The 27,271-nt window shown below is 42.6% G+C and overlaps 2 protein-coding genes across 3 annotated transcripts in view; one reads left to right on the forward strand and one right to left on the reverse strand.

The window, feature by feature from the left end:
* Window positions 1-27,271, forward strand: part of LOC6553629 (protein timeless homolog) — a 67,239-nt gene that overhangs the window by 31,769 nt on the left and 8,199 nt on the right. The window lies entirely within an intron of this gene.
* On the reverse strand, window positions 1,470-27,181 carry LOC26527110. 2 transcript variants are annotated; one of them, XM_026983763.1, is made up of 4 exons: window positions 27,042-27,181; window positions 25,881-26,262; window positions 10,670-12,381; window positions 1,470-7,824 (listed from the first exon to the last, which is right to left on the reverse strand). In XM_026983763.1, the coding sequence occupies exons 3-4, from the start codon at window positions 11,636-11,638 to the stop codon at window positions 5,371-5,373; spliced, it is 3,423 nt and encodes a 1,140-aa protein (XP_026839564.1). In that variant the 5' UTR covers window positions 11,639-12,381; window positions 25,881-26,262; window positions 27,042-27,181; the 3' UTR covers window positions 1,470-5,370. The 2 variants fall into 2 exon arrangements, with proteins under 2 accessions (XP_026839564.1, XP_026839563.1); XM_026983762.1 differs by having other exon boundaries at window positions 26,997-27,181.

The following is a 27,271-nucleotide window of genomic DNA, read 5'->3' on the forward strand; positions in this document are numbered from 1 at the left end:
TACGAATCTACTTTTCGAGCTTTCCAGAGCTGCGTTCTGACCACCGCTCAGTGCTTATGCGGGTTAATCAGAGATAATGTCCTTCTGGCCTAGACTTTTCGGATGGCTTTGCCATCAGTCAAATGCCAACTGCATTAACTGCTGACGGGGCACTTCTGAACCAGCAGCAGGATCGAGAATCGCAAAAAGTGAATTGCCAAGCAACTGGTCGAATGTGCCACAACCTCTCACCTTTTGCACCCATCAAAGTGTGGAGCAAAAAATTGATAGGGAATGACATTTGCTCATCAAACTGTCGCCGCATGTCACAAAATTTCGTTACATTTTTATTATTTTACCATTAACCTTTTTATTGCGCACGCATTTCAGCTCCCAAACGCATGAGGAAGTTTTTGGCGTTATTGAATGTCGGGTGTTTGTCCCGATGCAATATTGAATATTTAATTCCCCGCCGCCCATTCGAATGAATGTCCAAGGGCGCATAGCAATTTCTTGACATGTGCGCCGAGTTTCCCAATGTGGCGGCAGTTTTTCCTCTTTTCCCGCCCCTTTACTCACGATGCTAACGACATTTGTATCGAAAGAAAGAAAAACGCCACAAAAGGGAAAGAATACAAAAGGATGAAAACGGTGGAGGGAAAAACAAGAAAAACCAATTGACTTTCATTTTGTCGGCCATTTTCACAGCATCGTTTGTCCACCAACACACACACACACATGCCCACAACCATCCGTATTAATGTACATGTGAACGCTTCCTGTTGCTGAACGCAATCATCTGATTGCAGTTTCGATGTGAAATAATTGGATTTGAAATAAAAATGTTCCCCGTTTTGTTGGGCCCTGACCTCCCGGGAGTTTTCCTCGAGTTTTCCTCGCTCTGGCCTGTGTGTATTGGCATAATTTAGCCGTGGCTTCATTCACATTTATGCCCAGCTTAACTGCCGCATGTGTCACTAATTTAACGTTTATTTTTATTGTCCTTGCTCGCCTGGTTTGATCTTTCTTTTTCAATATGTGGGTTAACATCCTTAACCTGCTGATGTAGCTGTTTTACCTTTAACTTTAAGTCCGTGAAGTATCTGTGAAAACGCATTATTATTGCCCATGCTTCTTGCATCTCCCATTTTTCACATCCTTTCGAAGTTTTCCTTTCCCTTAATTGATATTCTCTTTCAGTGCCCAACAATAACGCACTTTTCCATTGTGCCATATATGAAATATATGTTAACTTAATCCCCCATGAAATAAAAATACAGTGATACCGTAGTGATTTTACTCTTTCAAATTAAATTTCTCAATTTATTTTCACACTTTTTTCGGTTTCTTGTTTGCATTAAAATTGTTTTGGTTTTCAAGAAGATTTCATAAAATGTTTGTCATGTTATCTTTACAATTTTAATTGCTATCCATATTTGCTATATCAATAGTACATTTCACTTAATGCTATTGTTATTTTTAATCTTCATACATGTCTTTGGTTTTTTTTTACCAACCCCTGTTGCTCCGATTTTGGCAACATTAAATCTAACACTAATTTCATATATTTATCTGTATGTATTTGGAACTGTCCTCCAACAAATATATTTTTTTTCCAATATTCTTTGTTGATTTGCTGGTTTGTCCCAGGTTTTTTTTTTATATTTTCATATTTGGTTTTAGTTGTCTATTTACAAATACACACGGAAAATTATGCTGCAACTATTGTTTACCTTTACTTATTGGATGTTTTTGCATTTCGCATCTGTTTCTGAGAGCTCTCGATTTTCTGTTGTTTAATTAAAATGCTGCGCGTCTTTTTGGCTTAACTAAATATTTGCTGTGTTTTTGTAAATAGAAGTATTTGTTTACTAATTATTTGCTCGGCTTTGCGCTACATGAATCTCACTTTTATCGCATTTCCTTCTTTCTATATGTGTATATATATGTAACCGTACATATAAAGGTTTTAATGGCTATCGCTACAAACTGTACGTCAAATATTTGGCAATTAGTTTTTGTTTTTATTGTGGGTTTTTATCGCATTTTACTTTGATTTTCGATAAATTAAATGCAAATATTAACGTTACTCGAATTGTAGTTTCCTGGCTTTCGCTTTGTTCCATTTTACTTTTAATCCACTCTGTTTTGATAAGTTTTAAATACATATTCTATGGAAATTGTACATGCAATATTCGGAATGGAAAAGTTTATTTCAAGTAAACTCCACTACAAGTAAATGTTATTAACTATAATTTACAGTTTGACGTTTCAATGTACAGCGCAATTAAGTTTAATTATTGTTTGCTATCCATACGGCCGAGATGTACATTTCGAGTTCTGTTTGCCTTTGCCCCACAACTTTTCGAGTCTGCCCAATTATGAACGTTATTTACGATCCAGAACAACCGCCAACTGCCAACGGCCAATGGCCAAACAAAAGGCAACTTATTTTCACATAATTTTCTAAATCGCCCCCATTTACTGCCCCCAAATGTCGTCCAAAAGCCATTTAGCAGGCGAATAATTACGTCCTGGTCCGGGCCAACTTTATTAACTGTGCAGGAGACAAGAGTCCTGGGTCTCTGGAGCCCTGGAACCCATCACACATACCGAGATTGTGTGGAATGCGAGCTCCTAAAGTGTCAAATATCGAATTAACTCATTTCAGTTGCTTGCCTCTCGACTAGAAACTTCCTAAATCTTGGCCAGCTGGCCAGTGTCATAAGCACAAAGTCCAAAAAAGGAAACCTTCATTAAATTTGACAATGCCCGAGGACTAAATCCAACCAGAGTCTCTGGGTCACTCTGCCGTAGGGTTTCTTTTGTAGGCGAATTTTGTGCTGCGCTGGCAAGCCGACAAATAAAAAGGTTCTTCGCCTTGCGAAACTCTCAAAAAATGCCCCCATTCCCTGCCGTTCGACACTTGCCCACTTGGAAGTTCCTTAATTAAGATTTTGTGCGTCCTGGCATTGGACGCCACTCCACTCGTCCACTCAACTGGACCGAAAAGGACTCCCCGCCATCTAATCCCACCCAACCGGGCGTATGGGGTTGTTGGTCAGCATTACTTTAATTGTTGTTCGGAGCGCTTTGTCGGGCATTTCGCTTTTGTGGCCGAAAATAAATCCTTCTGAATTGCTTAAGCGGACCCTGCTTGAACGCCTCCTTGAATTCTCTCCCAAGCCAAAGAAGTTGTACCTATCTGCACTGGGGGAAAACATGGTATGGTTTACCTAAATTGTCACATAAGTGGGAAGTAGGCACAAATGTTTGCTAAATGCAAAACTTTTTAGGTATTTGAATCTTTAAAAATGATGTTCAAGAATGTCTATTAAGACACTTTGAAAGTCTAAATCTAAACATTTTGTAGAAAATGTACACACGCGCCACCTGATTTTTCATATGAACTCTGCTTCACTAGAACAAACTTTCTAAGAGCAAAAAAAAAAGTATACCGCTTAAAGTACAAAATGCAATGTAGCTCAGTAGGATTTCAAGTTCAAGTCTGTTCTCCCATTTGCTTAAAATGCCATTCCTGCCCAGTATCCGTGGACCATAAGTTCCGATTATTTTTCCGAGTGCTTTCTAACTCGCATCTAACTGTGTATTTCACATTCTCCGACTGTTTCCTGTTGCTGCCGCTTGTGTGCACGCGCCTCCTTCTTGTATTCCAATTACAAAGCCGCAAAAAGTTGAAAAAGCTGTGCAATGACTGTGGTTTGCCCTGCGGAGGAGATGGTACCATCTTCGACTAAGTTCGGCGTAGTTGGCTTGGTTCGGTGGTTGGGGTTGCAAGATTGTTGCACAACTTTTTATCGTGTCTTAATGTAATTGTTGTGTTCTATGTCCATGGGACGTTCTTTTGGCCGTTCCCCTAGCCATTTTTCCACCCCCGAAGAGCCAGCCGCGTGTCTTGTAATTTGATTTGCAGCCACATTATTTTGATGTCCGTTAGATACATGTACGTATAGCCCCCAAATAGTTTTACAACATTTCACTTTCGGCGTGGCGGATTAGATGTCTGGCCATTTGGCTGGATTTACACCATATGCTGTGTTGGGCAATTTGTAAAATGAGGTTAAGTGCGGGTTGATTCTCAAGAAAGAGGGTGTTTTGTGGCCGTTTTTCCCAGCTTCTGCAAATGGCGTGAAGAATTCTAGATGCCAATGCAGATAGCAAACACTTCTAGCATCCAAAGGGTGGGTGGGAATGGATGCAAAACTTTAATTAGATTGCACTTTAAACTCTGTTATCTGTAGCAGCTGTGAAAGTAGTTTAAGATCTGGCAAAGCATCAAACATGGAAGCGCTGCATGGCTCAAAGGATACTAAGAGCAGGAAGGACTCGGCTTGAATGTTGGAAATTCGAAAGTGGTTCACCATATCAAATAAAGTGTTAGCGAGTTAAAGTGGTCAAGGAGCTATTATTTTTTCCACTGCTCTGTTGGCGAGCCACACCTAATTTTCCAATTTGGATGGTATTATATTCCAACTACCATATCAAATTTACTACCAACCCATATTCCTCTATTAATTCGCCTGGCTCAGCCTGCGCTGCCTGAACTTCTGATTACTGAATTGGGTCTGTCATAAACTAAATTGTTATTTAATACTTGATCGATATTTCATTTTTATATGCATGACTATCGAAACACTTAATCTTGGCAAGCGGACAGGCACTTATATAAAGTTAACTGGGCCGCACACGGTGGTCCTGGCCAGTAAACTGACCCAAATACGACCACAAGATGGACATCGTCTTCTTCGGCTGGCTCGTAAAAACTTTGCTGGCGTTGGCTCTTTGGCCATTTGACTTGGCCGCTTGTCTACGCCCCTCGCCTCTTCTGAGCGCCTTAGTTGCCCTGGACTACGCGGCGTATACGTAACAGGAATTTATGACAAATTGTTGCTGCTAACCGAATCGCTAAGAGGTCTGCAATGTGTGGGCTCTCAGGCATCATAAATCAAGAGGGGAGCCAACTGAAAATAATATCTAAAGCTGCTGGCATTTATGTTTTCCCTTTGCAATCGTAGTACCAGTTTGGTGTTCCTGGGAGTTTTATTTTGAGAATCGACCTACAAAAATTCGATAGGACACATTGCGTGGCCGAGCACTTTATAGTTTTACGACTTCCTAAATTTGGTAATGCATTTCTTCAAATCACGAGCACCTGGCACAGAATGCAGGGAATTAAATCTCGTAATTATGTAAATCGCTAAATACGTAAATAATAATTAGAAAGAAATATTTTAATAATATTCTAAAGAATTGCAATATTTCCCATTTAGCCCCGACTTTGGCAGCTGGCGATTGTCGTTCGAACTCCATTCATTTCTACTTTTTACTCTACTGAAAGGGCGCATATTGCCGCTGACCAAACACGGTTTGTCACCAGATGTTCAGCCTGCGCGAACTGGGCGTCATCAGTCTGCTGCTCACGGATTTGATGGTCGCCGCCGACGAAGGTACCGCCTCTGTCGTACCGCCCAGATCGGTGGCTGCCACTCGGTCCGCCCGGCAGCCAAGGGCGTTGCTCCTGCTGCCCAAGAGTTCCATGGGCAAACTAGGCAGGTTGGCTGCTGGTGGACTACTGGGTGCCATCTCTATATAGTAGCTGTCATCCCTGCTGTTCGAGTGCAGGCTACTGCGACTGCTTCCCGGCGAGGAAGACGAGGTGGAGGAGCTTCTGTCCGCCAGAGAGGAGCTGTAGAATTGCTGGCAGCGTTGCTGTTGCAGTTCGCGCGCTTGTAGATTGTGCAGCGGGGAGCTGTAGGGAGCTTCTCTCCGGGTGCAGTGGTGCCACTTTTGCAGGCGAGCCGGATCTCCCCCATTGGAATTCACAGATCCCTGATAGTGCAGGAAGCTGTGCGCGTCATCCGTTTCGTTTAGATGCCTTTGATGATGCGGTCGTGATTGTCCAGAACGGCTGCTCCTCTGCCAAGGCAATTCACAGCGGTAGACGTGGGCCAGACCGGCAAGCAGCACGATAAACAAAACGCAGGACACCAGGAGCATAACACCGGGATGATTTCCTGTAAGATTGTGATGGGTTCCCTCCCGCTGATCCATTAGGTGTTCCGGTTTCGATTCGCTCTTTAGCTCTACATATGCTTTTAGCTGGGCAAAGGTGCTCAGCTCCTCGGGAATAGCCTCCTTGGGTGTGTTCACACTGCTATGTTGGTGCTGCGGTGTCTTCGAGGTAGCTGCCATGTCCTCCACGGTTTTTGCCGCATGCTTGGTACTGTAGGTCATCTTTTTGATGCTCAGCGATGGTTTCTTTTTGTGGCTTTTCGCCGGCGCCTTTGTGTCGCCGTTTATTGCATCCGCTTGTCGCTTATCAGTCGCTGACTGGTGCTTTTCCTGCTCCGCTGACTGATGTTGTTGGCTGGAGTCCAGAACTTCCGAATCCGCATCCGCCACGGTGGCCGTACCAGGGAGCAACAACTGCTCGGCATCCACCAAAAGGACATCGCCCTTGTGCATCAGCAGCGGTGTGCCAATTAGATGTCGATCCTTAACGTGCAGCTGCAGTGTTGCATGTTTGTGTGGTGGTGTTGCAATTTGACCAGACGTGTCCCTTGTTGGGTATTTTAATAAAGTCTCCTGTGCCTTATCGGCTGGCATTTTGTCAGATTTTTTGCCGGCCAAAATGGTTTGCGGCACTTCAATTGCTGGTGTTGTTGCTATTTCAGCGGCTGATGCTGCTGCTGTTTTTGTGGCACCGCTAATGCTCGTTGGGTTGTCGGAATTTATTTCTGTTGTTGCTGTGCCGGCATCTCGTGTTGCCAAAATGGGAAGCGCTGTTGTTGCCTTTGTCTGGGCCAAACTTGGCAGGTTCTTTGCTGGCGTTTCTGTTGTTTTGGCCGGCATGCCAGGCATTTGTTGCCGACGCTGCAGTTGCGCTAACGAAGTTGTTTCTGTTGGCCGCAACGTTTTTGTGGTTAACTGGGCGAGGCTGTTGCCAGCTGATTGCATTGTTGCTGCTGCGAGTGTTGGTGTTGCTGTGGTGTCGCTCGATGTTGCTGTTGGGATTGTTTCTTTTTCCGCTGTTGTGGCTGCTGCAGTGGACTGTGCAGCTGATGTTCCTTGTATGTCTGTTTTTTCTGATGTTGCTGCTGTTGCCGCCGCTACTTCCACTGATGTTGCTGTTGCCTGTGCTTCTTTTGACTTTTTAACTTTTGACATACTTCTGGGTGTTGTTGTTGATGTTGCTGCTGCCCTTATCACGCTGCAAGAAGGCGGCATTGTGTAATTTTCCGGTTTTCTTATACCACACTCTCGGCTACTGAAGTTTTCGTTAAAATTGTGGAACTGCAGATACTCCGTCTTCAAATCCACCCGCCCACTCACGCTTGGCCCATTCGATTGACCCACATCCACTGACCTGCATGGACTGGCCCATTCGGCAATGCCCAGCAAATCGCTGCACTTGATAGGGTTGTCCTCTAGCAAAAGATCCCTTAACTGTGGCAGTGTGTGCACTATCGATTGGCTAACGCTCTCCACTCCTGACGATTGCAGATTCAGGGTTAGCAATTTGGGCAGCGAAAGTGGGGGCAGGAAAATCAATCGGTTGTTGGATAAGTCCAGAGTCTGCAGATTGACCAATCCCACAAAAGCCTGCGCCGGGAGCTCCATTATCTGATTGTGCTGCAGAAATAAGTGTTCCAGCGATGGCGGCAGGCTACTGGGCACTCGCATCAGAAGATTGTGGTCCAGGAAAAGGGATTCGAGGAGCTCCAGTCGTCCCAGAGCATCGTCCTCCACTTGGGCAATGCGGGAATGCGAGAGATCGAGGTACTGCAGCAGTGGATAACTGTCCATGTCACCGCAATTAATTGCCTGAAAATTAATAACAAATTTCTATTAGACTAAAGCACTTAGCACACTGCATATAAATGATAAAATTCATTTTGATTTTAAGAAATCCACCAGGAACAGTTGTTTTGTATAAAATGGACCATAAAGGGCTGCGAAAACTTTTATGATTTAATCCCTGTCTAGCCACTGACTTCGCCGAGCACTTAAGAAGTTATTGTCCTGGGTGAAAGTCTGGGGAAATTTGATTAGTGGCTGACAAAGAGGGAAAGTGCGAGATGCATGCCCCCATGCGACATTGTTTAAAAATTAACTTAAATCTGCCATTATAATTACTTCAAAGGACTCGGCGGCGAACTTGCCCCTTTTTGCGATCCATGCCACGCCTGTGATGCCCGGAGCAATGCTCGTCTGGCACCAAAGTAAACATAGACGCGACTCGTTAAATGAAACGAGTGCCAGGCAACCAGGAAGCCAGACAGCCTGCCGTCGTCTCTGTCCTGGGGCTCCAAAGAAATGAAAGTATTATACTGCCAAAGCGGCGATGAGGAGGAGTGGAGAAGTGGAGGAGCAGGCGGGCAATTGGGCCTCAGGATGGGCAACCAGCGGCCCCTAAACGCCATAATTTGCCATGAAAAGGCTGCGTGTTGACTGCCGATAAAGGCAGTGGCAAAAGGCAGTCGGCCTGGCCCGGCGAACAAATTAAAATGGCTTGGCAACAAAGGCGCCCGGGAGCAGTGATGAGCCACTCACTCCAGGAGCAGCAGGAGTGGCAGAAGCGACTGCACGATAGTTGGCCAGTCCACTTAAAAAAATCTTCATAAACGTCTAATGTAATATAAAATATTTGCTGCATTTCGATAATTATGTGATATGAAATTTAAATTTGAAAGAAACTGAAACTTCTGAAAACCCGAAAACCAGTAGCTCTAGATAGGCCCAATAAAAATGGACACTGGAATAGGGGTTACTGTGAAGTGTACTTCTAATTCCAGCTCCTGTCTCAGCTGCACGTTGGCTGTTGGCTTAAACGTGATTATGCTTATGCCAATTATCCTTATTTTATTAATGCCCATGGCCGGGCTGACGCTTCTGCTTTTGCTCCTGCTCCTGCTCCTGCTGTTGTACCTAGTCCTGATCCCGCTCCTCCTGCGGACTGGGAGCCTTTGTCTCTGGCCCTAAACAGCTTACGAAGCGGTATTTTTGCACCTTTTATGGCTTCCGCCATAATCGACAGAGCGACAAAGGCGACGGCAGCCTCAATTTATGCGCCGCATTTGTTTGTCTACACTTGAAGCCGTTTAAGGATAATACCTGGGCGAAGGAAAAGAAGCCTGCGGACCTGCTGAGCTTTGTGCCCGTAATGCAATCGAGATTGTCTATTTTTGTGCCCCTTATAAATCTGTTTGCCGCTTTTTGTGGATGTAAGTGCTGGCAATTTGAGGAGGAACGCTAATCTGCAGCTCGTTTTGCTGCTTATGTCAATCACAGGCGGCTCGCAGGACTTGGGCAGGACCTTCCCCGTGGTCTATATTTTACTGCTGCCTCTTCCAATTGCTTTTCTTTCCTTATTAAGACTTGAGCGCGCCCATTCTATTATATTCCCTTTGTTTTCCACTCGCATTTGTTGAAAAGTGAGAAGTGCACTTTGCTATTCCATTGTGTGGCCACATTGTGTCTTAATTACGTTCTTAACTGGACTTGAGTGGCGTGTCCTCTTAGTCGGACTAACAGCTTAACAATGCCTGCAACTGCCACTCAAGGAAAATACTTTTCTGTCCTCATTCCTATCGCAACTAACGTTTCAAATTGAATATTGGCTTATATAATCCTTTTTAATTACTACCTGAGCTTTGTTTGAAATATTTATACTCCGTCGTAAAATAACAGTTTAATAATAATAATTTTTAAATTTATCACATAGTTGCTTTGCAGGATTAATGCGGTGTGAGTAATTTTAGTACATATTCATAAATTTTACCTTTCCTATAGTTTATTCAACTTAATACCAATGCATACTAATTAATAAAATGCAAATAAATAATAAAAAATATCAATAATTGGTTTCTCAAACTTTGTAGATCAATACTCCGCCAAAGCTGTGTAGCTAACTCGAATTTCGAAAAAATCAATAAGATAAATTTCCCGTTTTTATGTAATAGCTCCCAATGCTAAAATTAACACCACATAAAATTTACCAGCCTCCCTCATTTGCTTCCTCTTTCCTTCTCTTTCCGCATCGAAAGCGGAAGTAAAAGAAAGGCCGAACAAAATGGCGGGGGCAATAATTTAAAAATAACAAAGTGTAAATCATACGCGTGGTGAGATTGCCTCGCGTTTGCTTCGCTGGGTGGGTGTAAATTGGTTGGGAAATTCAAGAGGGGTTCGGGAAAACGCACTCAAGCACGCAGCGCGGAGCACAGGCCACATAACAGATGCTAATTAATGGCGGCTGTGGCAAAGGGAGCCACCATAATGGAGCCTGCAGGATGCAGGAGCCAGGCGCTGTATCTGTGTCTGATTCAGAATCAGAATCTGAACCTGAAGCCAAGGACAAAGATGGCAAGTGTCTGTCGGGAATGTGCCGTTAATTGCCGGCAAATGCGTCGAATTGCGGTTCATTGGCTTGCTCGACTCGGGGAGTCGAGTTGGAAATTTATCGATCAAAGCATAGGGCTCCCTTAGATTTTTCCCACACGGTGACTTTTTCTATTTCTGTGATAACCTTTACTTATAAAGCTTAAAATAGTGAACAAGTGATCCAACAGGAATATACTTAATGAGTAAGTTCGGCGATGTTCAAAGTTCATATCAATTTCACTTACAAATTTAAAATATACCATTTTTATATTATAGTACATTAACTTACCTTAAGCCAGTTGTCGGCCAACCTGAGAGTCCTCACGGATTGGGCTAAAGCTGCAGGCACCTGGCACAATCCAGTACCACTGGCATCCAACTCCTTGAGGCTCCAGGACGCGACGAACTCCTGCATCGCAACTCCCACATCAGGATTGTAAGCGATAGAAAGGCTGACCAAATCCGGAATTCCCTGCAGAGCTCGGATGGCGGAACCACTCAAGCGGTTATGGGATAAATCCAGATATTGCAGATTCGGTAGCGCCAAAAATGTTTCATAGTCTATATCCGAGATTTTGTTGTGACTGAGAACTAACGTTTGTAGTTCCAACAAATTGTAGAAGGATTCCCGCGAAATGTTTACCAACTCATTGTGAGCCAAGTTAAGATGTTTCAACAGAGGCAATCGCTGGGCAAAAAAGCTCGTAGACATTTGGCAGAATTTATTACAGGATAGATCGAGCGTTACAAAGGGTAGTGACTTATTGTTGTCGGCCAAGCTCAGGGGTATAACCTCCAGGGAGTTATTGCCCAAGTCCAGCTGCCTTAGTTGATTGAATTTGTCCAAGCTGATGCTCTCCAGTTGATTGCTGCTCAGATCCATGGCTGTGATCACCTGACAGTCGCCCTTCCACTGACCACCAGTGCTATTGAATGTCCTCAAGTCGCGGTGGGTGAGATTAAGTTTGTTTGCCGGAGCATTCAGCTCCAGCTCCCTTTTGTGGCGTTTCTGTTGGTATCGCAATTCCCCCCGAATGCTGGCCGGTTCGTTTTCGTCCCTCAGCATGCGATGGATACTCTGGTAGCTGAGCCGTCCCACGTCCTGCCGGGATAACTGCAGCTCCTCCCGCTCGGCGGCCAGGCGTGATGAGGTGGGGATGTCGACCAGATGGGCCGCCACCACCAGCCTTGTTAGCCACGTCCAGGCAAAGAGGAGGGCCAGGCCTAGATCACAGTGTTGGTTCACGATTTTCACCATTTTGCGACCCACTTTCAACCGTTTTTTTTTGAATTGGTGGTTTAAATGGGGAGGTCCTCGTTTCTTTCGTTTCGGTTATATTTTCTTTTTTTTTTGTTTTTTTTTGGATCTTTTATTTCACTTGGAATTTATGCTCGGTACGTGCGAACGTTTAACGTTCAATTTTGAATATGGCTGCTAGCTCATTCATTTCCTCGTTCATCCGTTCGTTCATCTGGTTTTCCGGGGGCGTCACGTGCGCGCCTTTTTGGCCAAACATGTGACAAGTGTCGGCGGCAGTCAGAGGCGGATGTTGCCCGAGGGCAATGGCTGCGTTTCCGGTCCGGCGGCCATTGCTCAAGCAGCGTGCTCAAATGCCATTGCACACGGATGCCGAGGGTGATGCTGAATTTTTAATTAAATCAACTTGATCATTCTATTCCGGGTCGTCGTCGTCTGTTATTGTTTCCCCTTTTCAATTCAACGTTTTGCAATTGTTTTACAATTTTAATTGCGCTGCTTTGTGTTTTGCTCTGCGTTTTGTTTTGTTTTTTTTTTCATTAATTTTTTTCTTTTCCACGATGCTAATTGCTGTTGAACAAAACGCAACTCAACTCAACTCGAGCAAATGTCAATTAAAAAGCGAGCATTCCAGCTACTCCTGATGGCCCGCTTTTGGTATTGTTTTGTTGTCCTCAGCCAACTGTTGTCACATTACAATGCCAAGTGCTCCCCCGGCGTTGTTGTCATCGCGTGTTTAAAATCTGAAATAAAACGTAAAAAAATTGCTTGTAATTACGCTCTTGTTAGCTGTGTGTTGTGCTGTGTGAATGCAGAAAAGGTGGCAAAGGTAGAAGTTGCTTTTAAATATCTTTTCACCCTGTTCTTCTCCTGTTTCCTTGCTGTTCATCGCATTTTAATTTCTACTTTGGCTTTACGACATCAGAGCGCTTTGGCAGTTGCCTTTAGTGTTATTTTTATGTTGATTGCAGCTAATGAAATTATAATTTCAACACGCCATGGTTTTCAGGATACAAGCTGAAGGGGATATTCTCCAATCCTCTCAGCCGCTCGCCATTGAGCCCCGGTAATAAACCCCAAGCCTACGGTCTCCTTGTGTGTGTGTGTATGGGCTCTTGCCATAAATCATTTAACTGGGTCATTTCATTTCCGGCGTAGACAAGCGACAGGAAGGCCACTGAGCAACCCAACTGTCAACTGACAACCCGCAGCAGCTGGCCCAAAAACGACGCAAATTTGATTTACTCATTGCCGGCCTAATGACGCTCGAATGTATGCTACGCATCCTGGCTTCTACTGTCTTTCCTCCCAAGTGGATTTCGGTTTGGTTTCCCGCCTTTTTTTGGCCTCGGACAACCCCATGGTGGCAAATTAATTTGTCAATGTCTACTTAAAGTCGAGTATGGCATTTTGATAACCCGGTGGGGAGTTTTAATAACTTGTTTCGGAAGATTGCAGTACATTGATGGATTGTTTTGTACCTTAAATATATTTATAGCATAATAATAATGGGCTGTAAAATAGTTTTTAAGCCTAACAAAACAATTATATTATATTTTATAAGCCTAACAATGTTTCCCAGCTTGTTATGATAACTTACAAAATATTTCAGGCTACATTTGGGCCCTCCGTTGAATGATTTTCCGGTATTTAAAACCTAACTGGCATACCAATTTAAGAAAAATGTGGTACTCGTAATATATAATATTATAATATTTCCTTGCCATTACACACAAAAATGTTGGGCCACATACACCGACTTCCACATATATACCAATACAAATAAAGGGAAAAAGGCTCTGGCTGGTTTACGTTAAATTTATTGACAAATATCATCGAGGAGCTGGCGTTTCATTTCATCTGCTGCCGTTTGCTTACATAACAGTAAAATTTGGGCCATAAGTTTGGCGACATTCAGCCCCATTCCACCACCCCCTAATACGTAACACCCCCAGACTACCCAATCCAGTGAGATATTCAGACAGGCAAATGTACGCAAGTCAATTGACATGAAAGTCGATTTCAAAAACCAACAACAAATGGGGGAAATATCAACAGCAGCAACAACGTGAGCTGTCTGTTTGCCTGGAGAAGATTGACGCATCCCACCAGTGGTGGTGTCCCTTATTTGGTGGGCGGGGCTGGGTTCCAAGGGTGCCTGTCAGTTTATTTTATGCCAGCTTGAAAATAATTTGCAAATTGCTGTGCCATATTTTTCTTGTACTGCTCGGCTGTATTTTATTGTCAGACATTAGCGAGGGTTGTTTGTTCAAATTTGTCGTCGACTTTATTGCATATTTATATGACCGAGCGAGCCATTTGTTTCCTTTATGCAAGTGCACATTTTTGTTAGTTAATCAAATGCTGCGCACAAAGCGAATAACATGCAATGCTGCAATCTTAGAGTGCATTGTACAAGGATACAAATTCCAGGAGAGTACAAAGACGAAACAAAAATTAAGTGCAGAATGTCGCCGAGTAAAACAGTTTAAAACCCCAACCCAGGAAATACCCTGTACACTTCTTTAAAATGTGCCCATCTTTTAGAATTTTTTAATATCAGGTTTCAATTTAATAATAGTCCACCTGGAGATATCATAACCCTAAACAATTTTAACACTTTTCACAGATGGTCATATTATTTTTAGTATGAAGCTTGTAAGCTGACTTTCAGACTTTATATTCCCTCTGCAAGGATATAAAAAGCAAACTGCTTAACAAAAATTCAAGGCGCACTCACTGCAAAAGCTGAAATTGGATTTCGCAACCCCGCTTTTTCCCAGAGCACACAGCATACGTCTGTGATTTATTTTAAACGTATTTAGATGCCCCGAACCCGAAAGCGGATCCTCGAACCTAACATGGCTTTATCAACGGATGCAAATGCAGTTGACGGAGCAAGGACTTGGCCACATGCCTGTCCTTCCAATGCTGCACCATTGCATTTTTTCCTTGAGTGCTTCAGTCGGCTGGTGCTCTTTTTATATATGTGTATGTGTATATGTATATGTGTTTCTTTGCTTTGCAACAGCTTTTTGCTTCAGTGGTGCGCTCAATGGTGCAACAAAACACACACAAAATTGTATCTCCATGCCCGTCGCGGCTGGTTGCATTTTTCCAGACACGCTGGCGTATACGTAATGCTCTGCATTTATTTCTCTATCGCGCTCTGTGCTTTATTTGTATGGAAATGTAACTGCTGGTTCGTTCGGTGTATTTGCGCCTCTTTGGATCCCTTGGATCCTTTTTGCTCACGAACGGCATGTTTATTGTTTAAGTGCACTTTCTGTGCTCCTTTCAATGCATTTTACCCTCTATATCTTCTCTTCCTATCCCATTGCGCCCCTTTGTTTGCAGTAGTTTTAATAAACTTCCGCTTTACCCTCCCCTTCATGGAGTTCGCCTTCTGTGAGCGACATGCGCTCGATGCTGGTGTGGTGCTACACTGGAAATAATTATGTGAGAACTGTACATTGAAAGGAAAACCATTGACTCATGTAATGTACATATTTCTGGACATTATCTTGTAAACAAAGCGTCCATATTCGCCATTTGATTACACTGCTTACAAATGATAAATTGGTCTTGAAATTCAATGAAAAGGTATAATCTGGCTTGTAGTAGTTTCTTGTAGTTAGATCCGATATTTTTTTAAGTGCACAGTCCGGAAAATTGCGCGAGTCAGCTATCCTGCATGAACCCTGCAGCCCAGCATCTGTGTCAATGTCAGGCACGTGCGGGATATGCACGTGGATATGCATGTGGGACTTAAACTGCTTTCTAGGTCTGGCATCTTTAAGCAAAATGTCCAACACTTGGCGAACAATTTGCCACGACACTTGGTTGATTCTCAGCCATCGATTTGCCTTTATTTGCTGCGCATAAAAGTTTTCAAATTAAAGTTTATTTCTGGCTTTCGACTGTCAGACTGAGAGATCCAGCAATTTGGCAGCAGCATCAGTTCGACGGTCCCGCGTGACTGAAATATTGGCAGAAAATGTGGGTGGACGGAAAGCCATATCGATAACGGGAAACCAAAAAGAAAACTGCGTAGGTGTAGGCCACGTCAGGATTTTAGGCCCATTTGGAGGTGCCTGAAATAGGCTACGAAATTGATTTCTTGCCATGTTTCGCAGAAAAGTTTAACAAACTTTTTCATGGGCGTTAATTTAATTGAATAGAGGATATTCTGTTTTAATATATTAAATGTAAATTTCAGAGTAAGTCTATAGTAACTTATAACGTATCAAATTTGACTGTTATATTTTTTTTTTTGCGCAAGTCCAAATCCTTTTTAATGTCCCTTCAAGGCTGCCCCTTCCTGGTTTCAAGGATATTAAGTATGACCTCGCAGCAAGTTTTCCGTTTTCATGAAAATTTATATGAGAGGCCTAGAATATCAACGGGATTTGTCATTCCCATCAACGGGAGATTTCTGGAGAGCACATGTCATTGACTTCCGCTAGCATTGTGCCGCCATGTTGTGCTCCTTATTAATGCCCTGCGGTAAAAAGGGACCACCCAGCCGGCGAAAACCCAAGGAAAACCCCAGGAAAAACATCAACCTTCGCCCGGCCCAGCCAACCAAAAACACATAAGTAAAATCTGTAATAAACTTGTTGTTGTTCTCCTTCTTGCCGGTGGGTGAGTGTGTGGGCCTTTTATTGTTTTATTTGTGTGCGTCTTTTGAGGCAAGTTTTTGCGTTTATTTTTCCTTTTATTTATTCTTTTTTTTGTTTTGTAGTTTTCCCTCTGCTTTTATTTGTTAAATTGTGTTGTGAAAAATCGCCGAAGGCTCAGGGCCACAGCGCCACAACAGAGCCGGTCCTCTTGTGTATATTTATTTGGTCGCTTTTTGTTCCGTTCCGCTCTTTTTTTGTATACAAGTATATTTTTTGGGTTTTTGCTTGTGCTTGACTTCGTCTTGGGCTTTATTCTGGTAGCCCAATTTTGGTTTTGCTCGCAGCGGCTTATCTTCCCTGGGACCTTGAATACCAGGCAAAATAATGTTGGCGAAGAAACGCTGATGTTTGAAGTCGGCATGGCACTCATTTTTATTATCTTTCTCATATTTTTAACCCCTTTGTCGTGGCTTAGTTTGGTTCTGGCAAAGCTTTTTGCGAGATTGAAAAACTTTTTCAATAACTGCGCATAATTTGTTGACCCGCACTCTCCTTTTGCCCATCTCAATTGTTCGATTACTCAAAGTATTCCCATCTCCCTGGCTGATTTTGACCAGCTCTTGAGCTAAAATATTACTCATGGTTAATACTGTAATATGGCATGGTCTCGTGGTGGTTATATGAAAACCAATTCCACTTTGGGTCAACAGCCCCGGAAAATTGTGTAGCTGACAGACGCTGAAGTGGGCCGTATTCCGAGCCACAGGCACTCATATTTCCTTGTCCGGCACATAAAGTGACACAATGATTTTCTAATAATTTGCCAAATTGCCTTTGGTTGACCATTAAATCTGAGATACGTGTCTGTGCGATAGCCAGATTATGTTCACAGAAATACTCTTGTCGACACACACACGCCCGCAAAATGTCTGAGCAACCATCTAGACGGAATTCTTCTGGCCAGGACATAACTCGAGGCTTTTGGCAGCAGATCCTTTGCCTCAAGTGTGGTGTCATCGAATTTCTGCTCCTCACTTTCTGGGCTCTTAAAGTCGGGGCTCTTAAAGCTCTTTGCTAAGCGGGTCATAGAAAACCGTGAAAATAAATCTGTGACTAGAGCGAAATCAATAACTTGGCTTGGGTATGCGCTTTTCCTTCCGCCGTTTCAAGTGGTTTCGTATTACGAAAGAAAATCAAAAGGAAAAACTGCACTAAAACTGTACTCAGATTGGGTGTCGTCGACTTGGCCCAGAGCCATTGTTCTCAAGTGTGGAGAAGGTTTCTAGCAGGGACGCGGATGATACTCTTCAAAACGTATATTCCATAAAGCAGTGAGTAAAGTGAGTGAGCAGCAGCTCACTTAATATACAGATAAATAGAACGATTTTCGGAGAGCTGAAAAATATGATTAAAAATAAATTCTATAAAGTTTGGAGTCCAAACATTTGGTAGCAACTAGAGCATACAGCCAAGTTTTTGCAGCTGCCAAACAAGTACAGGAAGTTGGAAAGCGCATAAAGTAATCCTCTAATAATTTATTATTTTATTTACGAACAAGCTTGGCACTTTATTTCATCACTAAATTAGAGAAGATAGTACGGAGCTGACTTAAATGCCTTAACATTTCTTTGGATATTTTCCAACAGCTAAATGCGTGCTCCTAATTGTTTCTTCTAAAACTAGGTAAATATTTGTGTGCATAACTTTAGCTTTGGGAGCTGCCAAAAATAAAGCAAAATCCAAGCAGTTAAAGTAGACCTCTGTTTGTCTTCGTCTCTCGACATCACCGAATTCCCATCTGCGAGTTTCGACTGTTATTTTGATTGTGGTTGTCAACGGCGCTTGTTTGCTCATCCTGCTGTCGGCTGTGTCGTCAACTTTTGGCATTTGTGTCTTTTAATTTTCATAGCTGTCGGGCACCGGGGTTTTTGGTCCCCTGACAGATTGGCTGGCAGAAAACACTCAGTTTTCCTTCTTTTCCCCGGCTAGCAAGTTGTGTCGCTGCGACATTTTCAAACAGGAAGTGGAACTAAAACCGAAGTTTCTTTGACAATTAGCGCATGTGTCTGCGCATAAATCTGCGGAACTGGGGCCATTTATCAGGCAAGGCACTTGTCAGTAATACGCGCCATTTACATTAACGCACATTACGCTCAATTTTTCGAGTATCAAATTATGGCAAAGCTCAGTGGGGGCTGTTGTTTGCTCCAAGGTTTTCCAAACAACAAAAGGCAGACGGCAAACTTTAAATTTTTACGACATCATTTCATGGGCCACAAGGCAGGATGCCGAAGACCACGAAGCCCGGCCCACGAACCCTTAACGATTGTTGTTCTCTCTGTGCTCAACTTCAATGATAATTTGCCAGCACCACCCCGCAGGATTTTCCGGGGTGCTGGAAAAAGGAAAAATATTACACGCATAACTGTCGTATATTTTTTTTGGGCTGTGTGCGACTCTTCGCCCCGTTTTGTCTGTACGTTGAAAAACAAAAATTAGGCCATTAAGGCATTTACCAAATGCTCCGTGTCCCCGAACCAAGCCGAACTGAACTGGCCCGGCTGACTTTTCCCTGGTATTTCCTCTAAACAGGGCTCGGTCTTCCGTGGGCGTCTTTTTGTGAAATTGAAATTAATGTGGCGGAAATCACAAGTTGAACACGAAACGCGGCCTGCAAGGGTTCACTCTCGTCCCATTTAGACAGAAGAAGGAAGGCACTTGAGCCGCTTGATATATGCTGGTAATTCCCGTTGTGCGCCGATGATTAGGATGGCAATTAGTGAATTAGCATGCGAAATATGTCTAATGTGTTTCAAATGAGACCCTTCACTCAGCACCAAATTCTTTAAATGTGCTTTGTGGGAAGTTATAAAATGATTACTGCTTCAGGCAGGCTGTCTTCTTTAAAGCATGACGAATTTTAAATACATATATTTATTATAGTAATTTACACAGAGTTGTCTCAATATCTATATTCTAGATCTCTAATACTTCCCAAATTTGATAGAGAAATTTGACATTTGATGATCTCAAATCCTTAAACAGACTAAATTTTCCACACTAACCAAATATGTCTGTTCATTTGGTAAACTCGAATCGAATCAGCATCCATAGCGTCTGAATTGTTTTGTTGCCGTTTTAAACTGCCCCCGGCCACCCTGAATTATTAAGCAATTTTTCATATTTTAATGGCAAAACATTTTGCTGGTATTTCTCGACAGAAGCGGAAAAGATGGAAGGAAAAGTGTGGGGGGAGAAAAGTTTTTAATTTGTTATGCTGGTTGCGTTTCCCAACGCCCACTTTCAGTGTGCTGCATTTCGCATATTTTATTTCGAACATTTATTGTGCGCCTTTCTTTTGAGCCCGGCATTCATTATAAGCCATAACAATTTGACCGTGAGGCATAAAAGTGTCGAAAGTGCAGGCGAGTGAGGGGCAGCCAAGTGGGCGTGCCACCAAACTTTTGTTGTCCAACAAAGGCAGGCGAAACAGTTTAAGGAAAAAGCTCCCGAGTTATGCGGGGATCACTCGGAAAAAATGTAAAGGAAATTATGCCAAAAGAGTCCGGAAAGTTTCCCAGCATGTCTTAACTTTATTTGATATAACCAGGCGTTTAATTTGATTTAAATGATAGGAATCAGCCAAAAGGCTCTGCCTGCCATTTACGGTGTGGCAAAGTGCAGTCCGCAGCCCATGCGGAATGCCTTTTGGAATTTCCTTTGACCTGCATAAATAAACGCATGCCTTCGGCCTTCGAGGAGCTGCTAACAAAACTTATAAATCCCAGATATCCTGACCTTAATGCCACGTTGAATACTAAATGATGATGCCGGGTGGGTCGGTGGTGAGCCTGAGTGTAAGCGGGAGCAACTGTGGGAAGCACTAAAAGCCAGAGTGTGAAAAAATAAAAACAAACAGCACCGAACAGCCAGATAGCAGCCACCGCAAAAGCAAAAGCAAGAGGAAAACCATGGGAAAAAGGCCAGGAAAATCGATGCGAAAGTGTTTGCTGTCTAAAAAAGTTTTCTACACTCGCACAAACAGCAGAAATAGGTGCCTGGTGACTTGTAGGTGGCGCCCCCGGGTGTCCTGAGCTGTGATGATGCCAGGTTAACTGTGCGTATACGTAACGCCGTTGAGTGGCTGCTAAATATTTTCAAGGATAACTTTACACGACCCACTCATACATGTGCATACAAAAGCAGGATACGTATGCGACCCAAAACTTTGTCGCCCAAGTGCTCATTGTTTTTGCTTTGCACATCCTCGACAGGATTAACATACGTTCGAGGCGCTCTCGACAAAAGGGTACCACAACATCGGTGCATAAAAACAAATACAATTTTTTTTTACCAAACTTACGCTGTACAACTAAAAAACAGTTTCCTCAACAATGAAACTACTATATTAACTAGCATATCTCTTGATGATCATTATTTTTTTTAAGGTTATAACATAATTAATATTCTTCGATTACCATGATTATATGTAAAACAATATTAAAAATTCAAATTTGGGAACAAAAAACTGTAAATAATTGTTTAATGTTCAGAGAAAATGAGTTGCTTCCATTTTTGCATTGCATTTTGTATATTTTCACGGTGTACGAATAAAATATATTCTAAAAGGAAAGTTCCCAAAGAGGTTCAAAGTCAATATAGGATATCCGAAAGCTCGATTTCCACACACTTTTTATGGATAGCTGGGACCTTGAAACCCGATACGCTCGAAGCCACGACTACTTTGCATATTTTCACTATTCCTCCTTCTAGTTTGTCGCTCAGGAACGTGACTTTGCGTTTAAGGGAGGCCCAAAGGCATGGAAGATAAGTTACCAGCAAAAAATTTTTATAAAGGACGAACAAGCACGAATAATGGGTAATTATTCTTTGGCAAATCCCAGCTGCAATGCAGCCATTGATGCAACATAAAGGTGCACAAATCCTGAATCCTCTGTAAATTTCAAACTCGCATGCCAACAACTGTTGGTAATTTTTATGACTTTTCCGATGAATACAAAATGCTTAATTAAATGCCGTCGTCGCACACAAATTGCGATGCTCCATAGGAAGATCCCCCATTTTCCGCCCTATTCCAGCTGCTCTGCATGTGATGACACGCATAATTTATTCAATTTTCCTGCCTCTGTATGCGTGCATGTGCCTTGAGTTAAGGTTTTACGCGTCTCTAATGCTTAAATTACACATTCAAACTCACACTCGCATTCGCATTCGCACACGCAAACGCACACGCACACAGTTGCCGCAGTCATGTGCGACATTTGGTTCGCAGGACTTTTTGCCAACGTTTTGTTTCCCACTTGGGCAAATAATGATCCCCGGCCGGGGTTTTTTCCTCTCCATTCTCGTTGCGTATTTACTGCAAAGATTATTTGCAATGCCGTCGTTCTCGTTCCCATTCTCATTCCCATTGCCATTGTGCGATTCTGATGAAGGGGAATAATGGCGATTCAGAGTGGTCTTAAGAGGGGTTCTTCGGGGTGTCTAGATGCCTTGGCATCCTGCTGTCGTATCGTGCACAACAAATCACTTTGCTGGCGCAACACTTTAATGTCGAGGATTAGGTATTAAGGTGAGATTTCCAAGTGTTTCATGCACAGAAGCATAGCGAAGTATAATTCTTCAAAGCAGAGGAAATGTTGGTTAAACCATAAGCCTTCAATATGGAAATGTGCTGTAGACTATGGGTAACTTTTCTATACTAATTGGCAGTGCAGATTTGCATTCATAAGTAAACCCAAATTTCTTTACATTCTGTGCTTAAGCCCTCATAAGAACCCCTTTCTACTATAAACTACGCACCTGGCTTTAGTCGCTAGATTCTCCAAGATATATGTATATATGCACTGTATATTTGAGTGGTGCATTTGCATTGTTGAAGTCATACAGCAGAAGGCAATGTATATATGTGTATCTGCATTAGAGTGTGCTTACCAAAGTGCAAGGCAATGTGCGGAAAGTGGAAGTTGGTTTTTGGTAATATCAACCTCATATGCCAACTGCTTACCCATATTTGCACTAAATACGTACAAGTATGCACTCAAATGCCGCAGCGTTATTGAAAAACTATGTTGACACAGTTCTAGGAACATGTCGAGTGGGAAAGCTGAAAGCTTTTACTGCATAACTTGAACAAAAACCCAAATTTGTTACATTTCAGAAGTGATTGCGAAATGAGTTTGAGTTCTTCGCAGAGACAGATTGAGGTGAAATGGCTGGGGACTCTGAGACTTGCGCGCATTTGACAAATTATAAATACTTGCAAATGCAGACAAGTTTTCACATTGCAATCAGTGCAGTGCTAATGTGGCTGGCTTTTTAATTGGAAAATGTTTCAGGTTACGGTAATTATTTTATGTGAATGTAACTGTACGTATTTATGTTCGTAAATGAGGGATAATGGTCCCAGAAGACCAATTTGGTTGTCAAATATTTCTATAGAATTTTACCACTGGCACCAATCAATTTTGACACGCTTTTCCTAGCTTCTTTTATAGAATCCATCGGATGCGAAACTTGTATGGAACATTGTTTGATGCATCATTTGCTCTCGATTGCTCTAAATTGGGCCATATTTGTGCAAACTCAGCGTGAAATATTTGCAGTGGATAGACAGCTATCCATTTGCCATTTCCAGCAGGCGTTTATTTTAAGAAAAAAGCGAAACGATCAAAATCAGTGTGTAATATTTTTCGCTTCCTCGCGCTCTCAAAAATGTTAAACAATTTGGGGGATGGATTCTTGTTATTTTTTTTTTTTGGGCAGGCGGGAGTTGAGGCGTGTGTCGCCCATCAACTGCAAATTGCGCACGCAAATTGTCCGCCGACTTCCCATACCGATACTTTCCTTGTCTATTTCGCGCCTGTAAATCGTAAATCAGCGCAGATTATTGTTGCTAACCCCAACCCGGCGAAGCCTCACAACCATTTACATTTGTATCTTTTGCCTCTGCCGTCTGCGTTTTTCAATTTGAATCAGCTTAAAGCAGCCTGTGAGCGCCGTCTTGCTTGCAGCTTTATCAAAGGCAGTTCTTCTTCATAAATATGCAAATTGTCTGGAGCCTCGCTCGCTTCTCTGCGGCTGCGGCTGCTCCTGCTGCCGTTTTCCAGCCCTAAATCGGATTTACTTCACTGGCTTTAAGTTTCACCCGCCTGTCTTTTGCTATCTCTGTGCGGGGTCCTTTGTAGTCACGAAAATATTTGATTATTCGCCGCCGCCGTCGCCGACGCACATGGATGGATGTGCGAACCCACTTTCCTTTGGGCTTTCCCCCCACGGTTGCAGCTAACGACTTTGATTGCCGCGAGACGGGGCACGTGATTGCGAGTGCCCGAGTTGGTCGCAAACAATGCCGCCGTCTGTTGGTTGTGGGTTGGCTAACCGGCAACCTGGTCCATCTGAAAAGGCTTGCAGTATGCATCACTCATACGCACAGTAACTTGGACTGATTTCCAAGTGCAGCAATTCATTTTGAAAGGTTTTACTTGTTTATCATGTGATTTTATTTGTTGAATTATGCCCAAGGATTTACTATAATTGATTTTACTTACATTACAAATTTCAATTTCAATTACCCTTATGAACCTTCGCTAATCGAATGATTTTAATTTTATTAGCACTAGCCCCTATTCGGATATCACTAATAGCTCTAAGCATTATTCATGCTGTGCCATTAATAATATTCATATAGAACCGGAAAATTAATTTCAATGGAAACACGTTTACCTACAGCCAGCAGCAAAAAGTCAAGCTATTTCAGCTACTAATTAAATAAATAAATAATTGTGCTGCCAATGGAAACAATTCCCATAATTCTGCCAAACCTTGACTTGATTGAAAGTCAAACCAAATTGAGTTGTGAGCGTGTTTTGATGTGGTATCAGGTTACTATGCCATGGTGCTAGCATCTTAACCGCACAAGAGCCACTCGCGCCACACCCTGGGGCACTTAATTGGGGCGGCAGCCCCTCCCCCTTTAAACAGCATCCCCCTTAGGGAGTGCTACCTGTACTCGAGGCAACCCCAGCTTGGGGTGCGTGTGCTATCTGAACTCAACTGGCGGCGCTTTTGCTGCCATCTAATTAGACATTGTGGCTGCATTAATTGCCTGGAACTTGGACTTTATGGCTTTTCGGGGCGAAAGATTCTTTGGTGCGGATACCCAAAGTTTTTATTGCCGTGTCAGATAAAAGTCAAATTAGCGTTTGCTTAATTTGCGCTTGACAATTTACCAGAAAATAAATATACTCTATACGAGTATGCTGGCGATATATAGACTCATGGTGTGCAGTGTATATACTTGTACATATAGTACATACATAATTTACCCGCCATTGTGTTCTATGTTCTTGGCCGCTTGTGCGCAATATACTCGTAAATAAATAAATTGCCCACAGGAATTTCATAATACTTTTGCGAACAGCTTTGCATGCATAATTCACGAGTATGAATTTTATGTGCCAGAGTCCAAACAAGGCAAAAATCAATCAAATTAAATTGAAACTGAAAATCAAAAAGCCCTCACGCGCCCCCAGAACTCAAGTGAAATGATTTAAGAGGTAGGTAGATTGTGGCAGAAACTTGAGCACGATTTCTAGCCACATTTTCATAGTTTCCATCCTCGATTCAGAGCTCACAATTTCGCAATTTAATTATCGATGCTGAAGCGGCAGAGGAGGCTGAGTATAAAGTTTTGAATGCCGAATGCCTGCCGGCAACTGGCAGTTTCTGTTTTTGTTTCCATTGCCAGTCGCAAGTTTGATCGGCATTGTCCTGGTCGAAACCTCTGACCTCTGTCCTCCCATGAGCCTTGGACTTTTGCACACAATTTGCATTCTCCTCCGTGGATTCGAGCCTCAATTTATCGAATTTCTCAATTGACTGGTCATACAGGCCACAATATTTCAACTGCTGGCTTTGCACTTAGTTTTGAGTAATATTTGATAGTGTTGTGGTTGCAAAATTGTTTTATTTGGCACAGGCAGTAACCATTTAACCATTAAATGTCAGCTGTTAAATAAATTATCGGACTCGTAATTAATTCCGATTGCATTAACAGCATTCGAAAAAGATTAGAATTTTGCTAATTTTTATTTACACAAGTATATTTGAATCGGTTGGCTATGAATCGGTTTGGCAAGTGATAATTCTGTTTGCCGGCCAAACGCAATCAAAATTAACTGTTTCATTTGTTGTTGATTAACATTCCTAATGTACTCCCCGTGTTGTCGTTACATTTGCCTGAAAAAATTTCAATTTGCGTTTTTGAGGGGTATAGTTACCCTAAAACTTTTTCAATTTACGCCGCTGCCTGTTAATTATGAGTTTTTAACTACAAATCAGTTGGGCGAAAAAAAACTGTCTTGCAATTAAGGCAGCGAATTAAAAACTGAGCAACGGTTGCCAGATGAGCAGCAGCAGCAGCAGCAAAATGTGAATGAATTAGCTGGATTTGCATGAAAATTTCATAAATATGTAAGCTGGACACTGGGTGGGTGGATGGGTGTCAAATTGAGGAGCGTGCTGAATGGAGGAAGCGGGAGGAAAGCAAACAAAATTGCACAGCCCCCAAAGGTACGAGTAATCAAAGCAAAAATTACCTAATTAACATAATCCGCAGTGGCCAAATGAGGCGGCTCCTGCTCTTCTCCTCTCAAGCTTCTGGTGGTTACTTTTTTTCTCCTATTCGAAGGGGAGTTGTGGGCGTGGCCAGTCGGTAAGGATGTCGTCTGGTTTGGCCGTTGATTAGCGCTGCCTTTTGCTCTACACTCGCATTCGTGTCCTGCGTTTGTCTGTCTGCGTAAATCCCCTGTGATAAGTTGTCTAGGACTTGATCCTGTTCACGTTTCTCGTTCTGATTAATATGCACAGACGCTTAAATTTCGTTTTTGCCTTGCTTTCGGTTAAATTTCGGGGGTTTTGTTTATGGTTTATTCACTTCGCCTGCTGCTTGCTTTAAGTCTTTTCCCGGGCACTGATGCACTGCAAATGGATATTTCACCGTGAGCTTTACGAGCTAGCTTTCACCTGGTTTTGCAGGGGAGCGGAAATGAGCAGATTCTTACATACACACACACACACACACGCATAATCCATACACATACATGCAACTGGCGGAAATGAGTGGAGCACGCGAAATTCTTTATCCGGCATGCTCGCAAGGTTCCATAAAGTTTTTATAATCATACACACTCTATCCAAAAATCATGCTTTACAATGTTATCTGTGTTTAAAACGGACACCTTATAAAACTCAGTTTGAATTCATTCAGTCCACAGCTTAAGTGCTATGAAATCTATTCATATGTATATAATAATTTCATGTTTGAAAATCTCTACAGTTGTTTTACGAATGCGAACTTGGTATATCAAAAATTAATGACGATGTTCCAAATCTTGCAAATTGCATTCCTTAAAGCAATAATATTTGACATTTGTGACATTAAAAAATAAGTCATGAAAATATATATTCTGCGAAGAAAACATCCTCTCACTGAATACAGTCAGTATCATAAATAATATGTTAGATATGAGGAAGCTCCAATTCCAATTCCCACTTTGACGCCTTGCTGTCTGCTAGCTAGGAAGTACAAAAAATGTGTTGACATTTCGCCTTTTGCTACCGGAAGTTGGCTAACATCACAAATACCAACGCAACACGTACAACACACACACACGCAAACCACACAGTTCAAAACAAGCTCTATCTGCTGCTACCTGGTAACTTTTTTATATTTATTGTTGGCTTAGTTTGAATCGCACAGTTTCTGGAGGCAGTTAGTTAGTTAGTTGTTTGTGGCCTCTTCACACGGCACTTGGCACTTGGTTTTTGTTTGGTTGAATCGACGCTTTCTCGGATCGCGTGTCCTGGCCTCGATGTATTTAGCACTAGACTGAGCTGCTCACTCGGCCAGGACATGCTTTTAAGCCATCCTCCGGAGTTCGAAATTCGAAATGGTCGGTGGGCGCCTGCGCGGTTTCTCTTTTCTATT

The sequence above is a fragment of the Drosophila erecta genome, unplaced genomic scaffold (genome assembly GCF_003286155.1).
Source record: "Drosophila erecta strain 14021-0224.00,06,07 unplaced genomic scaffold, DereRS2 tig00000000-arrow-pilon, whole genome shotgun sequence".
In the NCBI taxonomy this organism is placed as follows: domain Eukaryota; kingdom Metazoa; phylum Arthropoda; class Insecta; order Diptera; family Drosophilidae; genus Drosophila; species Drosophila erecta.

What these genes read in the sequence shown, in the direction of transcription:
- LOC26527110 (XM_026983763.1), bottom strand. Translation starts at nt 11,638, where the DNA reads ATGGTGAAAATCGTGAACCAACACTGTGATCTAGGCCTGGCCCTCCTC. An exon ending in TGGCCGACAACTGGCTTAAG is followed by an intron (nt 7,825 to 10,669) that starts GTAAGTTAATGT and finishes ATTAATTTTCAG; the next exon opens with GCAATTAATTGCGGTGACAT.